A 22,184-nucleotide genomic window follows, 5' to 3' on the forward strand; every position below is an offset into this window, starting at 1 on the left:
ATTAGAATAGTTTAAAGAGCCTCTGGGACAACTTCAAGTGTGCCAACATTTGTATCATAAGGGTACTAGAATGAGAACAGATAGAGCAAGGGATTTAAAACATTTGAAAAAATAATTATGAAAAGATGTACAAGTCCAGTAAGTGCAGTCCCAAACAAGAATTTATAGAGGCTCACACCAAGACACACCATAATTAAAATGCCAAAGGTCAAAGACAAACAGAGAATCTTAAAAGCAGCAAGAGAAAAGCAGTTAGTTACCTATAAGAGAGCTTCCATAAAACTCTCAGCTGATTTCTCAACAGAAACTTTGCAGGCCAGAGGGACTGGCACAAAAGATTCAAAGTGATGAAAAGCAAAGACCTACAACCAAGATTACTCTACCTAACAAAGCTATCATTTAAAATAGAAGGATAGATAAAGAGCTTCCCAGACAAAAAAGCTAAAGGAGGTTATTACCACCAAACCAGTATTAGAAGAAATGTTAAACTTAAAGAGTCTTCCAGAAGAAGGAGGAGGGTAAAGAGGAGGAGGAGAAGAAGGAGGAGGTGGAGGAGGAGGAGGAGGAGGAAAAAGATTAAAAATATCAATAATAGTCCAGGCAGAGGGCTCAGTGGTTGAGCATCGACCTATGAACCAGGAGGTCATGGTTCAATTCCTGGTCAGGGCACATGCCCTTGACCAGAATCAAATCTGGGACCCTTCAGTCCACAGGCCGACGCTCTATCCACTGAGCAAAATCAGCAAGGGCATTATATGTCTTCTTTTAAAAAAAACTGTCTAGCCCTGGCCAGCATGGCTCAACATCATCTCATGCAGCTACAGGTCACCAGTTTGATTCCTGGTCAGAGCTGGAATCGGAGCGGGGCGGGGGGAGGGGGGGGGTGGCAGCCAGTCAATCAATGCTTCTCTCCCTTTCCCTTCCTCTCTCTCTCTCAAATCAATAAAAACATTTTTTAAAATTGAAAACTGTTTCTCCAGATCTTCAGACCATTTTAATTAGGTTGTGTGGGTGTTTTGCTCTTGAATTGTATGAGTTCCTTATATATTTTGCATATTAACCCCTTATCAGGTATATGTTTGCAAATATTTTCTCTAATTCCATAGGTTTCTTATTTATTACGTTGATCGTTTCTTTTCCAATGCAAAGCCCTTTAGTTTAACATAGTTCCCCCTTATTGATTTTGCTTTTGTTTGCTGTGCTTTTGATGTCATATCCAAAATATCATTGGCAGACCCAATGTCAAGAAGTTTTTTTCTTCCATTTTCTTTTAGGAGTTTTATGCTTTCAGGTCTGATGTTTAGGTTTTTAATTCATTTTCAGTTCATTTTGTTTTGAGTGGTGTAACTTAGGGGTCCATTTACATTCTTCTGTGATTATCCAGTTTTATGAACATTTATTTAAAAGACCATCCTTTCCCCAATAATTATCCTTGGTTCCCTTGTCAAATATTAGTTCACCATATGTGTGAGAGTTTACTTCTTTCTGTGTGTTCTGTTCCATTGATCTATGTCACTGTTTTTATGCCAGTACCATATTATCTGATTACTGTAGCTTTGTAAAATAGTTTGAAATAGTTATAGATTCACAGGTGGTTGTAAACACACACACACACACACACAAAAAAAAAAAAAAAACCAACACTGTAAAGGGTAATCCCTTGTACCATTCACTCAATTTTCCCCAATAGTAATATCTTATATAACTAGAGTACAATATCTAAACCAAGTGACACTGGTAAAATCCACATATCTTATTTAAATATCAACAATTTTAAATGTATTTATTGTGTGTGTGTAGTTCTATGCAATATTATCATATGTGTAGATTTATGTAAGTACCACTGCATTCAATTTAGAGAAGTGTTCTATTACCACAAATTCTCTCATGCTACTTCACTCACCTCTCTCCCTTTTTCTCCCCCTTTCTCTCTCTCTCTCACTTTCTCTCTCTCTTCCTCTTCTTCCCCCTTCTTCCCTCCCTTCCACTCTTTCTAAAAATCGATAGGAAATATCCTTGAGTGAGGATTTTTTTAAAAAAGAATTTTAAGTGCTTTGTCCTTAAAATAAGGTTGGTTATTTTTAAATTAGTAAGAAAAAGCAACTAAGAGGATTAGGAAACTTGTAGAAAGCAAACCATGCCCTCCCCGCCTCCTCATTGGCAGTTGAATATTAATATCCTATAATATATTTGGTGAATTTGCTTCAAAAACACAATCTTCTTTGCCCTAACCGGTTTGGCTCAGTGGATAGAGCATCAGCCTGCAGACTGAAGGGTCCCAGATTCAATTCCAGCTGGGGGCATGTACCTTGGTTGTGGGCACGTCCCCAGTAGGAGGTGTGCAAGAGGCAGGTGATCGATGTTTCTCTCCCATTGATGTTTCTAACTCTCTATCTCTCTCCCTTCCTCTCTGTAAAAAATCAATTAAAAAAGTTGCCGAAACCGGTTTGGCTCAGTAGATAGAGCGTCGGCCTGCGGACTGAAAGGTCCCAGGTTCGATTCCGGTCAAGGGCATGTACCTGGGTTGCAGGCACAATCCCCAGTAGGAGATGTGCAAGAGGCAGCTGATTGATGTTTCTCTCTCATCAATGTTTCTAACTCTCTATCTCTCTCCCTTCCTCTCTGCAAAAAATCAATAAAATATGTTTTTTAAAAAAAGTTATAAAAAAACAAAACAAAACAAAAAACACCATCTTCGAGCTATTTCCTAGTGTTTCCTAGTATTTCCAGTTTACCACCAATATTTCCATCCACCACTTCCATAGATCACACCATGAGTAGCTATAGATGCTGAAAACTCTGGTCCTTTTCCAAAGTTATTCCTGCTTTGGGAAAAAACATGTGAACAGCCTGCTTTCGGATTTGCTTGGTCTTGATCCCATATATGATGGGATTCAGCATAGGTGGAACCAGAATGCAGACATTAGCAAGCAAAATGTGGATATGAGGAGGAATGTGGCGTCCAAACCGCTGAGTAAGAGTAGTGAAGATGGCAGGCCCATAAAAGAGGATGATGATGCAGACATGGGAACCACATGTGTTGAGAGCTTTCTGACGAGCATCTTGGGAAGACATGTGGAAGACAGCATGGAGAATCAACACATAGGAAACAAAAATTAACAGGGCATCTGAAACCACTGTCGTTATTATTACAAAAAGTCCATACCAGATGTTCACTCGAATGTCATTACAAGCATATTTGGCTAAGCCGATGTGTTCACAAAAGGTATGCGGAATAATATTATTTTGGCAGAAAGTCAACCTTTTCAAAAGAAATATTATGGGGAAAATTGTACAATAACTTCTCAAAAAGATGGTAACACCAATTTTCCCAATCAGTGTATACGTAAGAATAGCTGTGTATCTCAGTGGGTAGCATATGGCAATGTAACGATCAAATGCCATCACCAGCAGGATCCCTGACTCAGAGATGAAAGTGCAGTGGATGATGAAGAATTGAGCGATGCAGCGATCCAGGGAGATCTCCCCAGCATGGAACCAGAAGATGGCCAAAGCCTGAGGTACTGTGCACGTGGAGAGGACAATGTCTGCTCCGGCCAGCATGCAGAGGAAGAGGTACATGGGTTCATGGAGGCTGCTCTTTGTGAAGATAACAATGATGAGCAGGCTATTCCCAAGCAGGGCAATGACAAAGGAAATGAAGAAGGGGATGGAAATCCACATGTGCTGGTCCTCAAGGCCAGGGATGCCCAGCAAGTGGAACACAATGTGGCTAACACTAGTGTGGTTTAAGATAGTCACATGTGGGGAGACCACCACAGACATCACTTCTTATTCACAGACACAGGAAAACACAGTATTCCTTGTAATATTCTTTCTGAAGGCACAAGACCTTTTGACATATTCCTTCTTCTTTGAACATGCAAATAAAAAGAAACATATAAGATAATAGATTATAGCCTCTGCATTAATGAGTGACAGTCTGATTAAAAGGTATACATATTCCCAGCTAATCAAATAAAACATTTTATTGTATGTATTTCTCCTACCAACAGAGGATTATGAAAAGACAAAAGGGAATTATTCTATGTATCTGGAAAGGCTGTAACAAGTGTTCCTTGAACGTGAAGAACTTGAACTTAGCTTTGTGGTGGGTACTTTATCATACAGAAAAGAAAGAAAATAAAGAGAAACAACAAAAGAAAACGTGGGTATTCAAAACCAAGTATAGCATCTTCGTGAAACAGTGTTCAGCTCTGGGTGGCTGTGCATAGGGAATACTGAAAAAAGCAGGGTAGATGTTTGTTCAGACAAATTTGGTATAATTGACGGAAATGAGATTTGAAATCCCTCTGACTTCACCATATACAATCTGCTTGCTTGTGAAGAGAATCAAGGGAACTTTAAGAGGTAGCATTAATAGGGCCTGTGTGCCTGAGGTGAGGCACTGCTCATGCTCACACCTTAAGGAACTAAGTTTACAAATGACTAAAATTTTAAAGGAAGGCATTGTTGCTAGGAGGCGTTGTGCATGATATTTTAAAGCTTTTTCTTCGGGTGGAAATTCTATCATTTAGTTCTTAGTGTGCATTCATTCATTCATTCGTTAACTCTGTCATTTAGGAAGCAGTAACTGTTTTTCAGGTACCATATTACAAACTGGAGATGGGGGGGGGGGGTGGAATTTGACCAAGTCCTATGGACTTAGGTTTGGCATAAACACATAGGTTGAAGAGCTGAAGACATATGTTAATTCCCCCTAATAAAAAAGTATTTTAAAATATCTAGCTCCATAGCTAAGTTATAGCTCATGCTCAATAACATTATTTCTTCCACTCCAGTTACCCACATGATGCCCATAATTTTCCTTTCTGGGGAAAATTACCAATTACCATCCTCCAAGTGCTGGAGGAACATGGTCTGTTATCAGAGTCACCTACAAAAGGGCCCAATCATCTGACCTAGTTACGGTACTGTGTCCTGTAGAGCATATGGCTGCTTTATGAAAAAGTTCTCTCCATATCAGAATGGCTATCATCAACAAATCAACAAACGACAAGTGCTGGTGAGGAAAGGAAACCCTTGTACATTGCTGGTGGGAATGCAGACTAGTGCAGCCACTATGGAAAACAGTATGGAGTTTACTCAAAAAATTAAAAATGGAACTGCCACTTGATCCAGTGATCCCACTTCAAGGAATATATCCTAAGAAACCTGAAACACCAATCAGAAAGAATATATGCACCATATGCACCCCTATGTTCATAACAGCGCAATTTACAATAGCTAAGATCTGGAAACAGCCCAAGTGCCATCAGTAGAGGAGTGGATAAAAAAGCTTTGGTACATTTATACCCTGGAATATATAAAACAGAAGGATCTCTTACCCTTTGAGTCAGCATGGAAGGACCTGAAGAGTATTATGCTAAGCAAAATAAGCCAGTCAGAGAAAAATAAGTATCACATGATCTCATTCATATGTGGGATCTAATGAACAAAATAAACTGATGAGCAAAATAGATCCAGAAACATAGAAGCATGGAACAGACTGATAAATCTCAGAGGGGGTAGGAGGGTTGGGAGAGATTAACTGGGGAATTTATATGCATATGTACATAGCCCATGAACACAGACAATAATGTGATGAAGGCCTGGAAGGGATGGGTGTGGGGTGGAGGGAGTCAATGGGGAAAAAAGGGGGGACATCTGTAATACTTTCAACAATAAAGATAACATTTTTTTTAAAGTTCTCTCCAGTGAAGGCAGCTGACTTCCTGCATGAAAAAAAAAGTGGGATGGTACCAGAGGGATGTGAGAGCTGGTGTGTGTCCACACAGACCTGATTGGGAATGTAAAGGGGGGAAATGGCAAGAAAGAAAAGGCCACAGAAGACACAAAGCAACAAATGCAGAGCTGGAAAGGAGGAAAGATTATAGAAGCTGGTAATGGCCATGTGTTTGAGGAAAGGGAGCAGGAGAGGAAATTGTGTTCATTGGAGCCAGAGAGAGAAACCAGGGAGCTCAAAGGTTGAAGATATGCCTGTTTGATTGGTCTCCTGTCCAAGGTAGAGTGACTTTGGTCTGACACATGTTTATCTACGTGCTCCACTCAATGCTCTTCCCCCTATTCCCCTTTCACAACAGCCCAAGATGTCCTGGTTCACTCCCCAAGTCCTGCTTTGGGAAGGCTAGCACAGATCCTTGTCATTCTCAGGGCTCTTCTCATATTTGCCAAGAGGGGTCTTCAGTCTAAGTCAATATCTTTTCTGTTTTCTCATGTCATCTCATTATTAGGACACTTGTCATATATTGGACTAGAGTCCTGGTGCACAAATTCGTGTACAGGTGGGGTCTCTCGGCCTGGCTGGCGAGGAGAGGGGCTGTGGGAGGTCAGGGAGGCTGATCGGGGCTCTGATCTGGCCAGTTGGAAGCTGCACAGTCAGGTTGAACTCCCGCCCAGTCAAACTCCTGCCCAAGGGGACAATTTGCATATTAGCCTTTCATTATATAGGACTACTTCTCTTTATTTGCCAAACTTCATTAACCTCAGCTACCCATATACTAGTACTCTCAACCTCCCTTCCCACATCTTACCCTCCACTTATGCTGTAACCAACCAGAAAGATGCCACTCATCTTTATATTTCTGCATCCATATATATCAATAACCTCCCTCTGACCTGTATGGCTTGGCCAGCTCCCTCCTTACCCTGATCCTGAAACCACTCCACCCATAGATGTCTATTTCACTCACCAGCTTTTACTGAGTCTTCAGGAACAGACGTGAGATTGGAGATGAAATTCAGTTTGTTGGGGACCAGGCAGTTGAGCTATTTATTCTCTTTCATGAGAGCCCTTGAAGGAAGCACTTACATCAGGACCCCAGGGGCATAGCTGTCTCCAACAGCCTCATCCTCTTCCCAAATGGCCTTATTCTCAGCTCTATTTCCCCCCTCCCTAGAGCTTCTCCTATTTTATCTCCTTCTCCTCCTCACATGTCTGAAATCCATCCCACACCAAGTGTTCACATTTATGATGTTTTTTACTGTAAGAAAATCCCTCCCATCTAAACCAGCTTTTCTGCAAGCCTGTTTTAATACCTAAATCAATATTAAAGTTATTTCCAATCTCTAATATTAATCCATGCAAGAAATAAGTAAAAATAATTTTCAATTTTTCATGGAGGGGATGATGTTGCAGTTATATTCATCCCTGGAGTGGTCATAAGATTCGTATTCATAAATAATGAGGGTGTTTTTTGTTTTTGTTTTTGGTGTGATTTTTGTTAATCTTCACCTGAGGATATTTTTTTCTATTGCTTTCAGAGAGAGTGAAAGGGAGAGAGGGAGAGAAAAAAATGGATGTGAGAGAGACACATCTACTGGCTGCCACCCTCACGCATCCCACCAGTGGGCAGAAAGCAAAACCATAACCCAGGTATGTGCACTTGACTGTGAATTGAACCTGCAACACTTCCGTGCACAGGCCGACGCTCAAACCACTGAGCAACACCATCCAGGGCAATAAGGAGTTTTAATTATTTCCTAAGGGTACATAAATATTTGTGCACAATATATAGAAGAAATCACTCTTGACATTTGTGACATATTTTCATTTCATTTGCCTGCCTAGTGTATCATTCTGTTTAGTACTTGGCCACCAAAAGTCTACATTTATGGTGGCTGGGAAAAAAATTCTGTTTTCTTTATATTCTTTTGTAAGTATTTAATCTAGATTTTACTTATCCTGAATGTATGGTGTGAAATTTTTTTCAACTTGGAAATAACTTTATATTCTGATTATAAAGGTAATCTTGTACCTTATTGTTTAAAAATCAGATAATAAAGACAGGAAAAACAAAGTAATCCCACCTTTATGAAAAAAGGGGTATTTCTTAATATAAATACATACAGAAAAATTTTTATCAGCCAGTCTTCATGCTCTCCTAAAAATCTTACTTTTATTAGTTAAATAATTCTATAAAATTAATGCACTTTGTTATTCATGCATGTCTTTGTGGATAGAATTAGCACATTTGTGCATCTCACACTCAATGTTTAAGGAGTCCAAATGAGTATCTATTAAGACAGCAGCATGTACAGAATTCAGAAGTAATCAGACTTGTGAGAAGCTATTGTGACCGTCTCAAGATACAATTCCGCTTTGTATAATACTTTATAGTCAAATAGGTGATATTTGCTAAATTTTATATTTCCTAGAAATTCTAAGATCAATTTATTATTCCAAAATGACCAATAAATGCTCAAAAATGCATTGCACTTTCTTGTAAAGTTAAATACACCTCTCTCTTCTCAGTTTCAATAAGTTTAAATTAACAGCCATAACTTTCATGTGACCAGTAGACTCTTATTAGAAAATTCTTAAATCCCAATTTTTGAGATTTGTCTCCTCACACTAGTTCACATTATGGTAACTATGAATTTCAACTTCTTATTCCATGGATTTGACAATTGTTACTGTTGATTTGCTTCAAATTGGGGGCACTGCGAATGTGTCAGCAGAGGGGATTATTGAACTATATTAACAGAATTTTAAAACAGGCAATACCTGACTATTTAGTCCAGGGCACTGACCTCTTTTCCCTTAGACTGTCAAATTAAGAAATGACAACAGCCAACACAATAGCTGTCCGGTGCAAGTACATCAAAATGATACCTATTTTTTGTCAGATCAGCAAAATATATATATTTTTGGTGTGCTGCAGAATTTTAGTAATTACTTTATGTGTGCCATGAGATGAAAAAGTTGAAAATCACTGCTTTATAACATAGTATTAGAACAAACTGCCCCATCAGAGTATTTCAATTGAAAAAGAAGCATTGCCCTAACTGGTTTGGCTCAGTGGATAGAGCATCGGCCTGTGGACTCAAGGGTCCCAGGTTCGATTCTGGTCAAGGGCATGTACCTTGGTTGCACATACCCAGTGGGGAGTGTGCAGGAGGCAGCTGATTGATGTTTCTAACTCTCTAACCCTCTCCTTTCCTCTCTGTGAGAAATCAATAAAATATATTTAAAAGAAAAAAGAAGCATTAATAAGAATTGAGTTGTATTATTCAATTTCCTACAAAATTTATTGAAGGGCAAATATCTCTTAGCCTGACTATAGTTCTTTGGATATATACCCAGAATTGGGAATAGCTGGACCTATAGTGGTTCTATTGTGAATTTTATGAGGATTATTGATCTCATCATGAATCAAACATATAAATTGAAAATCAATATAAAATTGTTTTTATGCCCTAACCGGTTTGGCTCAGTGAATAGAGCGTCAGCCTGCGGACTCAAGGGTCCCGGATTCGATACTGGTCAAGGGCATGTACCTGGGTTGCGGGCACATACCCAGTGGGAGGTGTGCAGGAGGCAGCTGACCGATGTTTCTCTCTCATCGATGTTTCTGACTCTCTATCCTTCTCCCTTCCTCTCTGTAAAAAACCAATAAAATATATTTTAAAAATAAATAAATAAAATAAAATAAAATTGTTTATAAATTTACTTTTTAGAACAGCTTTAAAGAAAAAATGCATAGTACACAGCTACCACCAACGCAGTTAACATGTCACCTTAGTATAATACACTTGCTACAATTAATAAACTAGTACTAATACATTATATTAACTATCATCCAGACTTCCTGAAATTTTACCTGATGTCCACTTGCTATTCCAGGATCCCTTCAAGATACCACATTATATTTAGTAGTCACTCTCTTTGGGATGCTTGGCTATAACCATTCCTCAGATTTTCCTTGTTTTTGAGGATCTTACAGTTTTAATCAGTATAAGATGTCCCTCAATTGATATTTGTCTAGTGTCCATTATTATACTGAAGTTAAGAGATTTGGGGAGGAGAATATAGAAGTAAATTGTGGCTTTTGTTTTTTTAATATATTTTTATTGCTTTAAGAGAGGGAAGGAGAGGGAGAGAGAGATAGAAACATCGATGATGAGAGAGAATCACTGATTGATTGCCTCCTGCACACCCACACTGGTGATCAAACCTGCAACCAGGGTATGTGCCCTGACCAGAAATCGAACTGTGACCTCTTGGTTCATAGGTCAATACTCAACCACTGAGTGACACCAGCCAGGTGTAAATTGTAATTTTCAAAATATCTTTTCATTATATTAGTTTCAGATGCACAACATACTGGTTCCATATTTATACATTTTTAAATGATAACCACAGTAAGTCTAGCAAGCTTTTGACATTATTCATAGATATAAAAAGTTTATTTCTTGTAATGAAGTTTTAAGATCTACCCTCTTAGCAACTTTCAAATATGTAATGCAGTATTATTAACCATGGTATAATTATATCACATGACATTTATTTTATAACTAGAAGTTTGTACCTTTTGATACTCTTCACCCATTTCACCCACTCCTCTCACCCACCCCCCACCCCCCGCCACCTGTGGCAACCTCTAATCAGTTCTCTTTACCTATGAGCTCGTTTTTATGGGGCTGGGGGGTGGGGGGCGGCAGAGAGCAGATTTTAGATTCCACATATAAGTGAGATCATAAGGTATTTGTTTTTCTCTGATTTATTTCACTTAGCATAATGCCCTCAAAGTCCATTCATGTCACAAGGTTTAATTCATATATACATTATTTATTTCATATATATACATATATCATATTTTCTTTATCCATTTATTCATTGATGGACATGTAGGTTATTTCCATAGGTTTCCTATTGTAAATTATGCTGCAGATTATTTAGATGCAGATATCTATTTGAATTATTGTTTTTGTTTTCTTCACATATATACCCAGAAGTGGAATTACAGAATCATACTGTAGCTCTATTTTTAATTTTTTGAGGAACCTTCAAACCATTTTCCATAGAGGCTGTCCTCACTAACATTCCCATCAACAGTGCACAAAGATTCACTTTTCTCCACATCCTTTTCAATACTTGTTATTTCTTGGCTTTTGATAATAGCCATTCTAACAGAAGTGAGGTGATGTCATATTGTGGTTTCCATTTGCATTTCCCTGATGATTAATGATGTTGAGCACTTTTTCATGTACCTATTGGCTATATGCATATCTTCTTTGGGAAAATGTCTATTCAGATCCTCTGCCTATTTTTTAATGGAATTGTTTGCAGCGGAGGAAGGAGTGTCTTACTCTTGCATTGTATGAGTTCTTTATATTTTTTTAAACATGAACCCCTTATCAGACACCTGATTTGCAAATATTTTCTCTCACTCAGTAGGTTACCTTCTCTTTTCTTTTTTATGGTTTCCTTTCCTGTGCAGAAGCTTTTTAGTTTGGTGTAGTTCTAGTTGTTTATTTTTTGCTTTTCTTACCTTTGCTTTTGGAGTCAGATTCAAAATTTATTGCCAAGACCTATGTCAAGAATCTTACTGCATAAGTTTTCTTCTAGAAATGTTATGGTATCAAGTCTTATGTCCAATTCTTTAATCCACTTTTAGTCAATATTTGTGTATGGTGGTACAGTTTGATCCATTTGCGTGACTGTGGTTTTCCCAAAACCACTTATTGAACAAACTGTCCTTTCTCCATTTTATATTATTGGCTCCTTTGGCTTTGACCTGAATGAACTTTTCATTGATCTATGTTTCTGTTTTTATGTCAGGAAAATACTTTTTGATCACTAGAGCTTTGTAGTATAGTTTGAAAGCAAGGAGCCCGACGCCTCCCAGTTCTTTTTTCTCAAGATTGCTTTGGCTTTTGTGATTTCATACTCATTTGAGGATTGTTTTTCTATTTCTATGAAAAAAGCCATTGGAATTTTATAGGAATTGCATTGAATCTGTAGATCCCTTTGGGTAGCATAAACATTTTAACAATATTAATTTTTTCAATCCATGAGTGCATTATAGTTTTTTATTTATTTATATCTTCTTCAATTTCTTTTACCAATGTCTTATAGTTCAGGGTACGGGTCTTTTACCTGCTTGGTTAAATGTATTGCTACATATTTTATTCTTCTTGATGCAGTTGTAAATGAGATTGTTTTCTTAATTTCTCTTTCTGATATATTGTTATTAGTTTATAAAACAACAGATTTTTGTATATTAATTTTCTATCCTGTAATTTTACTGAATTTGTTGATTAGTTCTAATACTTTTCTGGTGGAGTGTTTAAGGCTTTCTATATGTAATATTACATTATTAGATTCCAGTCAATTTTTGGAAAACACAAATTATCCTGAGAGGTACATTTGAAAAATTTTTGCACATAAAAAACACATTCAACCTGACATGGACCAATCACATAGATGCAGTAAAAGTTTTCAAGAATCTTCCCTATAATAAACCACAAGAACACAAAATATAGCAAATGGTATTATTGATTATGTTCATACAATTTTTACACTGTCAATTATTTAGATGTAAATCTAATCTAATAAAATACAAACATGCAAATTGACCATACCTTCGCTATGCCTTAAGCCACGCCCACCAGCCAATCAGAGTGACTATATGCAAATTAACCCAACCAGGATGGCAGCCAGCAGCCATGGAGCTGAAGCAAGCAGGAAGCTTGGTTGCTCCAGTGATGGAGGAAGCCAAGCTTCCGGCCAGCTCTGAGCTCCACTGAAGGCAACAAAGTTTCAATTATAGAAGATAAATAAACCCCAAATACCTGCTTTCAGCCGGCCGTGGCCATAGAGCTGAGAGTGAGCAGGAGCCGGCTCTGAGCTCCACTGAAGGCAACAAAGTTTCAATTATAGAAGGTAAATAAATCCCAGAATAAAAAAATTTAAAAAAGGAGAGGCTGGGAGCTTCAGTCGCCGGGGGGCTTGGCCAGCCTGAAAATGGCCCTCATCCCCTCACCCTAACTGGCCAGGCACCCCAGTGGGGACCCTCCACCCTAAATGGGGTGTGACCAGCCTAAAAACAGCCATGAGCCCCTCACTCAGGTTGGCCAAACCTCCATTGGGTGAGGGTCCCCACTGGGGGGAGGGGGGCTTGACCATCCTTCAAACAGCTATCAGCCCCTCACCCAGGCTAGCCAGGCACCCCAGTGGGGACCCCTACCCTGAAGGGGGTGTGACCAGCCTGCGAACAGCCATTAGCCCCTCACCCAGGCTGGCCAGGCACCCCAGCAGGACCCCCACCCTGATCCGGGACACCCTGCAGGACAAACCAGTTGGCCCCCACCCGTGCACCAGGCCTCTAACCTATATAATAAAAGGGTAATATGCAAACTGACCCTAACAGCAGAACGACTAGGAATGACTGGTCACTATGACACACACTGACTGCCAGGGGGCAGAAGCTCAATGCAGGAGCTGCCCCCTGGTGGTCAGTGCGCTCCCACATGGGGAGCTCTGCTCAGCCACAAGCCAGGCTGACAGCTGCCAGTAGAGCAGTGATGGTAGGAGCCTCTCCCGCCTCCTCAGCAGCGCTAAGGATGTCCAACTGCAGCTTAGGCCTCCTCCCCACTGGCAAGTGGACATCCCCTGAGAGCTCCCAGGCTGCCAGAGGGATGTCTGACTGCCAGCTTAGGCCCAATTCCCCAGGGAGTGGGCCTAAACCAGCAGGTAGTCATCCCCCAAGGGGTCCCAGACTATGAGAGGGCACAGGCTGGGCTGAGGGACACCCCCCCCCCCCCGAATGCACAAATTTTTCTGCACCGGGCCTCTAGTATTAAATAAGAGTCCACTAGTTTACTAAATAATAGTAGACTATATAATAGTATATTATACACTTATTAGACCTATTTACATAATGTTCCTTTTTATTTTTTTTAATTACACTTCCCATTTAATAAAATTTTGTGTAAGTTTCAGGTGTACAGAAAAGTGGTTAGACAAGGATATATTTTATAAAGTCTTCCCCCTGATATTTCCAGTACCCAGCTGTCAGCATACAGAGTTATTTGCATAATGTTCTTGATGCTAAAGGAAAATACTTGTTATATAACATTAAGAGGGGGGGAAAAAGTAAAGCTTAAAATACACTCACAGTTATGTGGAAATAAGCTTAAATGACAGACATTTCGTGATTACAAAATATTTTATTAATGGGCATGACTAGTGGTCATTAAAATGCTTCTTTTTTTTCTTTTTTCTTTTTTTTTTTAAATATATTTAATTGCCGAAACCGGTTTGGCTCAGTGGATAGAGCATCGGCCTGCGGACTGAAGGGTCCCCGGTTCGATTCCGGTCAAGGGCATGTACCTGGGTTGCGGGCACATCCCCAGTGGGGGGTGTGCAGGAGGCAGCTGATCAATGTTTCTCTCTCATCGATGTTTCTAACTCTCTATCTCTCTCCCTTCCTCTCTGTAAAAAATCAATAAAATATATTTTAAAAAATATATATATATATATATATATATATATATATATTTTATTGATTTTTTACAGAGAGGAAGGGAGAGAGATAGAGAGCCAGAAACATCGATGAGAGAGAAACATCGATCAGCTGCTTCCTGCACATCTCCTACTGGGGATATGCCCACAACCCAGGTACATGCCCTTGACCGGAATCGTACCTGGGACCTTTCAGTCCGCAAGCCGACGCTCTATCCACTGAGCCAAACCGGTTTCGGCTAAAATGCTTCTTTATTTTGTATTTCTGCTGAAACAAACAACAAATATTTTTGAAATATGGCCTGTAATTATTCAGGTGCTCAATTAAGTAGAAGCAAAATTTTACAATAAAATAATTCTTGTTGGATTTTGAAACACTTCTGAGGAACACAAAGGAAACAAAGAAAAATAAGTTTGTCAACATACTATTTAAGGACTTGTGTATAACTAAAATTCATGGACAGGCAAAATGAGAAAATGTTTTAATAAACATTATGTTCTTAAACAAATGAAAAATGTGAAATATACTGCATGTTAATAATAATGAAATGGCCCTAGCCAGTTTGGCTTAGCGAATAGAGTGTCAGCCTGTGGCCTAAAGGGACCCAGGTTCCATTCCAACCAAGGGCACATTGCCTGGGTTTGATCCCCCTAGTAGGGGGTGTGTAGGAGGCAGCCAATCAATGATTCTCATTGATGTTTCCATCTCTCTCCCTTCCTCTCTAAAATCAATAATAAATATATATTAAAAAATAAAAATAATAATAATTAATAGTGTTCAAATCACACAAAAAAAATAATAATAATAATAATGATGAAATGGTTTAGGTAAATTACATGCAAATTCATCCATAAATAAGTATATTTTATAGCCAGCTAAAAATGCATTAAAAATATAATAAATACTTATGCTAAATATATAAATCTATGTGAAAAAATAGTTTGATATTTTAAAAATACAAATAGATTTTGCATAGATTATGAATGTAATCTATGTGAAAAAATACGTAAAAATTTCAGACATGTAAAAAAATTTTTAAACAAAAGATAAATCACACTAACAGAAGTAATAAATGTGACTTCTTTATGCATTTTATTATCTCCAATTTATTTCAAGTGAAAATTTCATAGTTTTACAGTTTACAAAAAAAATGTATTTTAAACATCTTGATTTAGTGCCTACCCTTTCAGATGACATAATAGACACTAGAGAAGAAAAATATAGAATGCCAAGCTTGTTCTCAATTGAGAAATGAACAGTGAATAAATAATTACAATGACACAGGATAAATGCATTTTAAGAGTATACTTGGATTTTAAAAAAAGGGTATACTTGGATAATTGATATGTAGCATATTCTTATACAAGTAAAATAGAGAGGTGATAAAAATGCCTACAGAGATATATAGTTTTGGCATGGGATTATGTCCACGTTACTTTGCTAATTGAGAAAGGCGCATTTAAGAAGAGTAGGTGGAATATTGGCGCACTAAAAGTTTTTGTTTACCTGCACACACATACATAGTAGAAAATATATTGTGACCTTCTATAAAATTATATTAGCTGGGAATATCTCTGTGATGAAAACTGGGATTTTGTACACATTTTATGTCTAATACACTAAGATGGAATGAATGAGGAGTTTCTAGAATGAGAGAATGTTTCACTGTGTCAGACGGTGCTGATATGTCATGAACGATGTAGACTGAGTATTGACCATTGGATTCAGTAATGTGGAGGTTACTGCGACAGGCCGTGCCATGGCATAGGAAAACTGTCTGACTGGTGTGAGAGGAGGAAAAATAGAGAAAGATATTGATTCCTGAATGTGTAGACAACTCTTTCAAAGTCTTTTACTGTGATGGAGAGTGAGAAAGAAGAAGAAGACTAGAAAGAGGAAGATGTGATGGAGTAGGAGGTAGAGGAGGAAAGGATGAAGAGGAAGAGGAAGAAGGAAAAAAGGAAGAAGAAACGGAAAAACAAAGGAAAGGCTATAGGAGAATGGGGGTGCCAGAGGTTTGTGCCTGCTTCCCTCTCTTCCTTTCTTTAAATTTCAGGACAAATAATGGAATGTATACAGATGGAGGTGATCCTGTAAAGAATAAAACTTTATGATAGAGATGGCAAAGGTAATAATATTTAGAGCAACAACCCAATGTAGATAAGACAAATGGGAACTATTTCACCACAGCAAGGCATAAAACAAACCAATAAAGAGTAGTCCAGTAATTTACAACAATTCATCTCTTTCCAAATACCTATCTAGGGCTACAGACTAGGAGTGGTTTGCTTATCAGACTATGAGTGAGAAAGCTTACTGAGCCACAAAAAAATTGATCTCTTAGTATTGATCAGAGACTTTGAAAAGCATGTCCCAAGCTCCCCTGTGGATCTGCTCCAGAAACATATACTCAGTGAGGTAGTCTATAGATTACATAGATATGTAGTCTCAGCTGTCCCCAACCTACTAGAAGCTTCTAAATCTTACCTCAATGTATGACTAGAAATGTTGAGAAAACTAGTCTGGTTTCCATTCCCAAAGTCATATCTGTTTTGAATATAAGATATGAGTCACCTGGTCCCGGATCTGTTTGGTCTTAATTCCATAAATGATGGGATTCAGCATAGGAGGAGCCAGAATGCAGACATTGGCCAGCAGGATGTGGATATGGGGTGACACGTGGCGCCCAAAGCGCTGAGTGAGAACCGAGAAGATCCCAGGCCCCTAAAAGAGGATAATGACACAGACGTGGGAGCCACAGGTGCTGAGCGCTTTGTGGCGAGCATCTCGGGAAGGGATGCGAAAGACAGCATGGAGAATACGCATATATGAAACAATGATTAGAAAAACATCTAAAGCAATTGTTGATATAAGAAGAAAAAGTCCATACCAGATGTTTACTCGTATGTCATCACAGGAAAATTTGGCCAACCCAATGTGCTCACAAACAGTGTGTGGAAGAATGTTACTTTTGCAAAAAGTCAGTCTTTTCAGAAGAAATATTATGGGAAATACGGTACCAAAACTTCTCAGAAAGATAGACCAATTTTCCCAATCAGAGCATATGTAAGAATAGCTGTGTATCTCAGCGGGTAGCATATGGCAATGTAGCGGTCAAATGTCATCACCAGCAGGATCCCTGACTCAGACATGAAAGTGGAAGTGAGAAAGAATACCTGAGCAATGCAGCGATCCAGGGAGATCTCCCCAGCATGGAACCAGAAGATGGCCAAGGCCTGAGGTACTGTGCACGTGGAGAGGACAACATCTGTTATGGCCAGCATGCTGAGGAAGAGGTACATGGGTTCATGGAGGCTGGGCTTGGTGAGGATAATGAAGATGAGCAGACTGTTCCCAAGCAGGGCCATGACATAGGATATGAAGAAGGGGATGGAAATCCACATGTGCTGGTTCTCAAGGCCAGGGATGCCCAGCAAGCGGAAGACTGTGTGGCTAATACTAGTGTGGCTTGAGGTAGTCACACCTGGGAAGACAACCAGAGACATCACTTCTTATTCACCGAGACAGAGGAAAATGCAGATTTTCCTGGAATATTCTTTGTGAAGACACCATGAAATTTCGACATATTCCTCACTTCCATCTTCTTTAAACATACAAATAATAAGACACAAGCATTGGTGAAAAAGATATGTGCTCTGCCCTCAATGAGTGACATTCTCATTAAAAGATACGCATGTTTCTAAGCAATTAAAGTAAAAATATCATTGTATGTTCTTTCCTACAAAACAGGTGGTTATCAATGCAGAGAAGAAACCATTGTGTGTGTCTGGGAAGGCAGTAACAAGATGATTCTTGAACTCAGATTAAGCAGTGAATGTAAGGTGAAGAATGAAAATAGGGAATCACCATGAGAAAATGTTTGCATGCTTGAAACATTTTTAGCCCAGGTAGCTGAGGCATAGGAAGTGCCGGCAGGGCAGGGAGGATTCGCACAGGCAGATTTTTCCTCATTGTGAAGGGCCTTAATCACAACTTCACAGTAAGACTTCATCCTTTGCACAGGGAGCATTATCAGATGTCTTGAAGTCAAAAGTTTAGAACAATTATTCTTCCTTGGAAAAATTACTGGTAGGGACTCATGAAAACAGTAATTGACCAAAAATATAGGATTCTAAAATGCCAGTAGTGTTCCAGGAATAGAATGGACCAGATCATAATTCAGTCACGGAAGAATTAATCTAACATTTATTATGTATATGCCTTATGCCAGAGACTATGGTAAGCACTTTGCAATGTGGCACTTAGTGTATTTCTGAATTTTGATGTTGAATATCCAATTTCAGGATTGGATATTAACCCCATTTCACACCTAAGAGAAGCGGGACTCAATGAATGTGTATCATTTTCCAAATATCACAAACCAATAACTGATAGAAATAAGACTTTAAATTTCTGAAATTGCCCTAGCCAATTTGGCTCAGTGGATAGAGTGTCGGCCTACGGACCAAAGGGTCCAGGGTTCGGTTCTGGTCAAGGGCACATACCTTGGTTGCAGGCTCCGCCCCAGCCCAGGCTCTAGTCAGGGCTCATGCAGGAGGCAACGAATCAATGTGTTTCTCTCACATCGATGTTTCCCTCTGTCTTTCTCTCTCTCTTCCACTCTCCCTAAAAATCAATGGAAAAATATACTCAGGTGAGGATTAACCAAAAAATGATAATAATAATTTCTCAAATTATCACATACAATTTTCTCACTCATTTAAGAAGACAATTAAAAGATATATAAGAGGCAACATTCACAGGGAATATGTGCCTCAACTGAAGCACTCCTTGTGCTCACACCTTACGGAACTAAGTTTAGAAATAACTGAAATGGGGAAAAAGAAAGGCATTATTGCTAGGCAAGCAACACCATGATATTTGAAAGACTTTTCTGAAGTAGAAATTATATCACATGTTTGAAAGTGTACTTTCACTCATTAACTCATTTAGCAAGTGTATTTTAAGTGTTACCATTTTTCAAGTACCATATTACAAACAGGGACTATCAAAAAAAATGAAAAACATCCAGGATCCTAGAGGCTTACAGTTTGAGGGTGAAACAAATTTGTAAACAGGTGGTTTTGGAGAACTGGAGACCAATGTTAATTCCCTCTGATGAAGAGTTATCTCTAAATATCTATTGCAGTAGCTGTTATATCTTATGCACATTATGATTATTTCTTCCACACCAGGTCCCCCCTTTTGATGCCTCTGTTTTCTTCTTTCTGGAGAGGAAAAGCAGCTCCTATTGCCATCCTATAAGCGATGAGAGACATTGCTCTGCCATTAAAGTTACTGGTCAAGACAGCCCAGTCACAGCCTGGAGAAGGGAACTATCTCTGTAGAGAGTATGGTTGCTCTGTGAGAGAAAGAGACCAGGGAACACACAATTCAACAAAGACTAGAGCTTCAGATGAGGAAAGATTATAGACGCTGATGGTGCCAAGTTATTAAAGAAAGGTTGTAGCACATAATTTTTATTAATTTCAGCCCATGACCAAAGCCAGAGAACTAAGAGGTTACAGAACTGCCTGTTTGACCTCCTGTTGGAAAGGTTTTGCTCAAACACGTTTATCCTAGAAATCCCTTCTCAAATGACTCCTCCTCCATACGTTCTTCTCACATCTGCCCAAGACGGTCTGGCTGCCTCCTCAAAGCCCTTCCCACACCCTGCTTTGGGAAGCCTGGCATAGATCTCAGTCATCATCAAGGCACTTCTCATATTTTCTAAAATATGTCTTCAGTCTTCTGTGGGTTATTTTCAGACCCAGTCAATTTATTCAGGCACCTGTTTTTGTTGTTGTTGTTGTTGTTTTTTAGATGGTATCACTTTACTTACATACTTTCAATAACATCAGGAAACTCCTTTCCCACACCTCAACCTTCACTTCCCCTGTAACCAACCAGATTTGTGTGTCTGGTCTTTTCTATTCAGCACCCACATATATCAATAGTCTTTCAGAGTCCTCTATCTCTGGCCTATCTGTGACATAATATCAGCCCAGCCCTTACCTTAATCATAGAAGCACCCCAATCACAGATGTCTAATTCACTCACCAGTCTTAGATTAAGTTTCAGGAACAGACATTAAACTGGAGATGAAATTCAGCTTGTTGCATTCCAGGAGTTGGGTTGTTTATCCTCTGTCATAAAAGCCCTTGAGGGAAGCACTTACACCAGGGATCCAGGGACAGAGCTGTCTCCACCAGCCTCATCATTGTCCCTAATGGACATGTTTGCTAACACCATTTCCCAATGCCTTTACCTCTTCCTGTCCATTTCTCTCTTGCTTCTCTCCAGAGGATCCTATACAAAAATCATCTACCACCTAAGCTAGCCTTGCTACAGATCTATTTTATTACAATGGGAATATAAGTGCTTACAATTAATAGGGACTCATGGTTTCTAAAGGTTTAATCTTCATGAAAAGAATTACATAAAAACTCACAGTTTCAAATTCCAGAGTCATTAATAATGTTCAACTCTGATGTCTAAGGGTATAGAATTGTACAAACTTAACAATTAGTAGAAGACATGTGAGTCTTGATTACCTCAGCCACATTTCTATTTCATTTGCCTGGTCCCACCTTTTTCCATTACACTTTGTAATAAATTATCTGAATACTAGAGGCCTGGTACACAGATTCGTGCACATTGAAGGGAAATTAATTAGAAGAAATATTTTAATATCGCTATTTGCCCTTTCTCTACAATAGAAGTGTCAACCAAAAAAAAAAAAAGAGATGTCAACCAAATTCATGATTGACAATGACAGATCGAAACCCACATGTGCAATTGGCACCAGTGAGAGCTTTATATCTATAGATAAACTTGCTTAATTAGACCTGCTTTCTGATTTAGCTAAACTTTTTCCAGCCCAGTGAAGCACCCCAACTTCTCTTTCAGGTAACTGTCAGCAACATAGTAGTAAATATCAACACGAAGCAGATTATTATTGTAGATCACACAGGGAGAACAAAGGGTGAAATATTTAACTGCAGCAGTGTTTGACTATATTCTGTGCAGTGAGAAAACCAGAAGTCATTTTCAAGTTCCACCATTTCTTACTTCTTTTCAGCCAGGTCAAATTTCTAAACTTTCTAAATCTCTTTTCCCCTGGTTAATGAAAAGAAAATAGGATTCTACCAAGTCTACAATCTACCTACTCCAGGACTTCTGTGAGGATCAAATGAGATGAAGCACATGGGAACACTTCACAGACATTTGATTAAACTGTAAAATGTCTGCACCTGACTCTAAAGCAAGTCATATTCCTGAGTTGAAGAAACTCCAAGGCCGCTAGTCGCTAGGGAAAGGAAGCTGGGTGTTGCTATGTGACATCATTACCCGGCACCCACAGCGACCATTTCCAGATTGGGCTGGGCTGTGGGCCGCATTTTGCTCCATGGGGTCTCAGCAGCATTGCCTGCAATTTGGTGGGGTGTCACTCTGGGGTGGTGGTGGGGCCTGTGTCCCACTTGGGGGAAGCCGAGTGTTGGTTTGTTGGCGCCAGATCCATGGTGCTGACCAGTGCACGTCATGGCAGCTTCTGCATTAAGCATCTGCCCCCTGGTAGTCAGTATGCATCATAGCTACCAGTTGGATGGTCAGAGAGACACTTAGCCTTTTATATATATAGACTAGTGGCCCAATGCATGAAATTCGTGCACGGGGGAGGGGGATAGGGGGTGTCCCTCAGCCCAGCCTGTACCCTCTCCAATCTGCGATCCCTGGAAGGATGTCCTACTGCTGGTTTACAGGGATTGAGCCTAAACCGGCAGTCAGATATCCCTCTCGCAATCCAGGACTGCAAGAGGGATGTCCTAACCGCTCACCTGCCTGCCTGCCAGATTTCCCCTAACCACTCTGTCTGCTGGCCTGCTCACCCCCAACTGCCCCCCACTGCCGGCC

The 22,184-nt window shown here is 39.3% G+C and overlaps 1 protein-coding gene across 1 annotated transcript; it reads right to left on the minus strand.

Moving 5' to 3' along the window:
• Window positions 1-2,781: 2,781 nt before the first annotated feature.
• On the minus strand, window positions 2,782-20,491 carry LOC308525485 (olfactory receptor 52B4-like; the record flags this gene model as incomplete). Its single annotated transcript, XM_081100301.1, has 3 exons — window positions 2,782-3,595; window positions 17,571-17,754; window positions 20,449-20,491. 3 exons carry the CDS (start codon window positions 20,489-20,491, stop codon window positions 2,782-2,784), a joined length of 1,041 nt encoding a protein of 346 aa, XP_080956427.1.
• Between the last annotated feature and the right edge of the window lie 1,693 nt (window positions 20,492-22,184).

The sequence above is a fragment of the Myotis nattereri genome (assembly GCF_964212035.1).
Source record: "Myotis nattereri genome assembly, chromosome: 9".
Taxonomy (NCBI): Eukaryota; Metazoa; Chordata; class Mammalia; order Chiroptera; family Vespertilionidae; genus Myotis; species Myotis nattereri.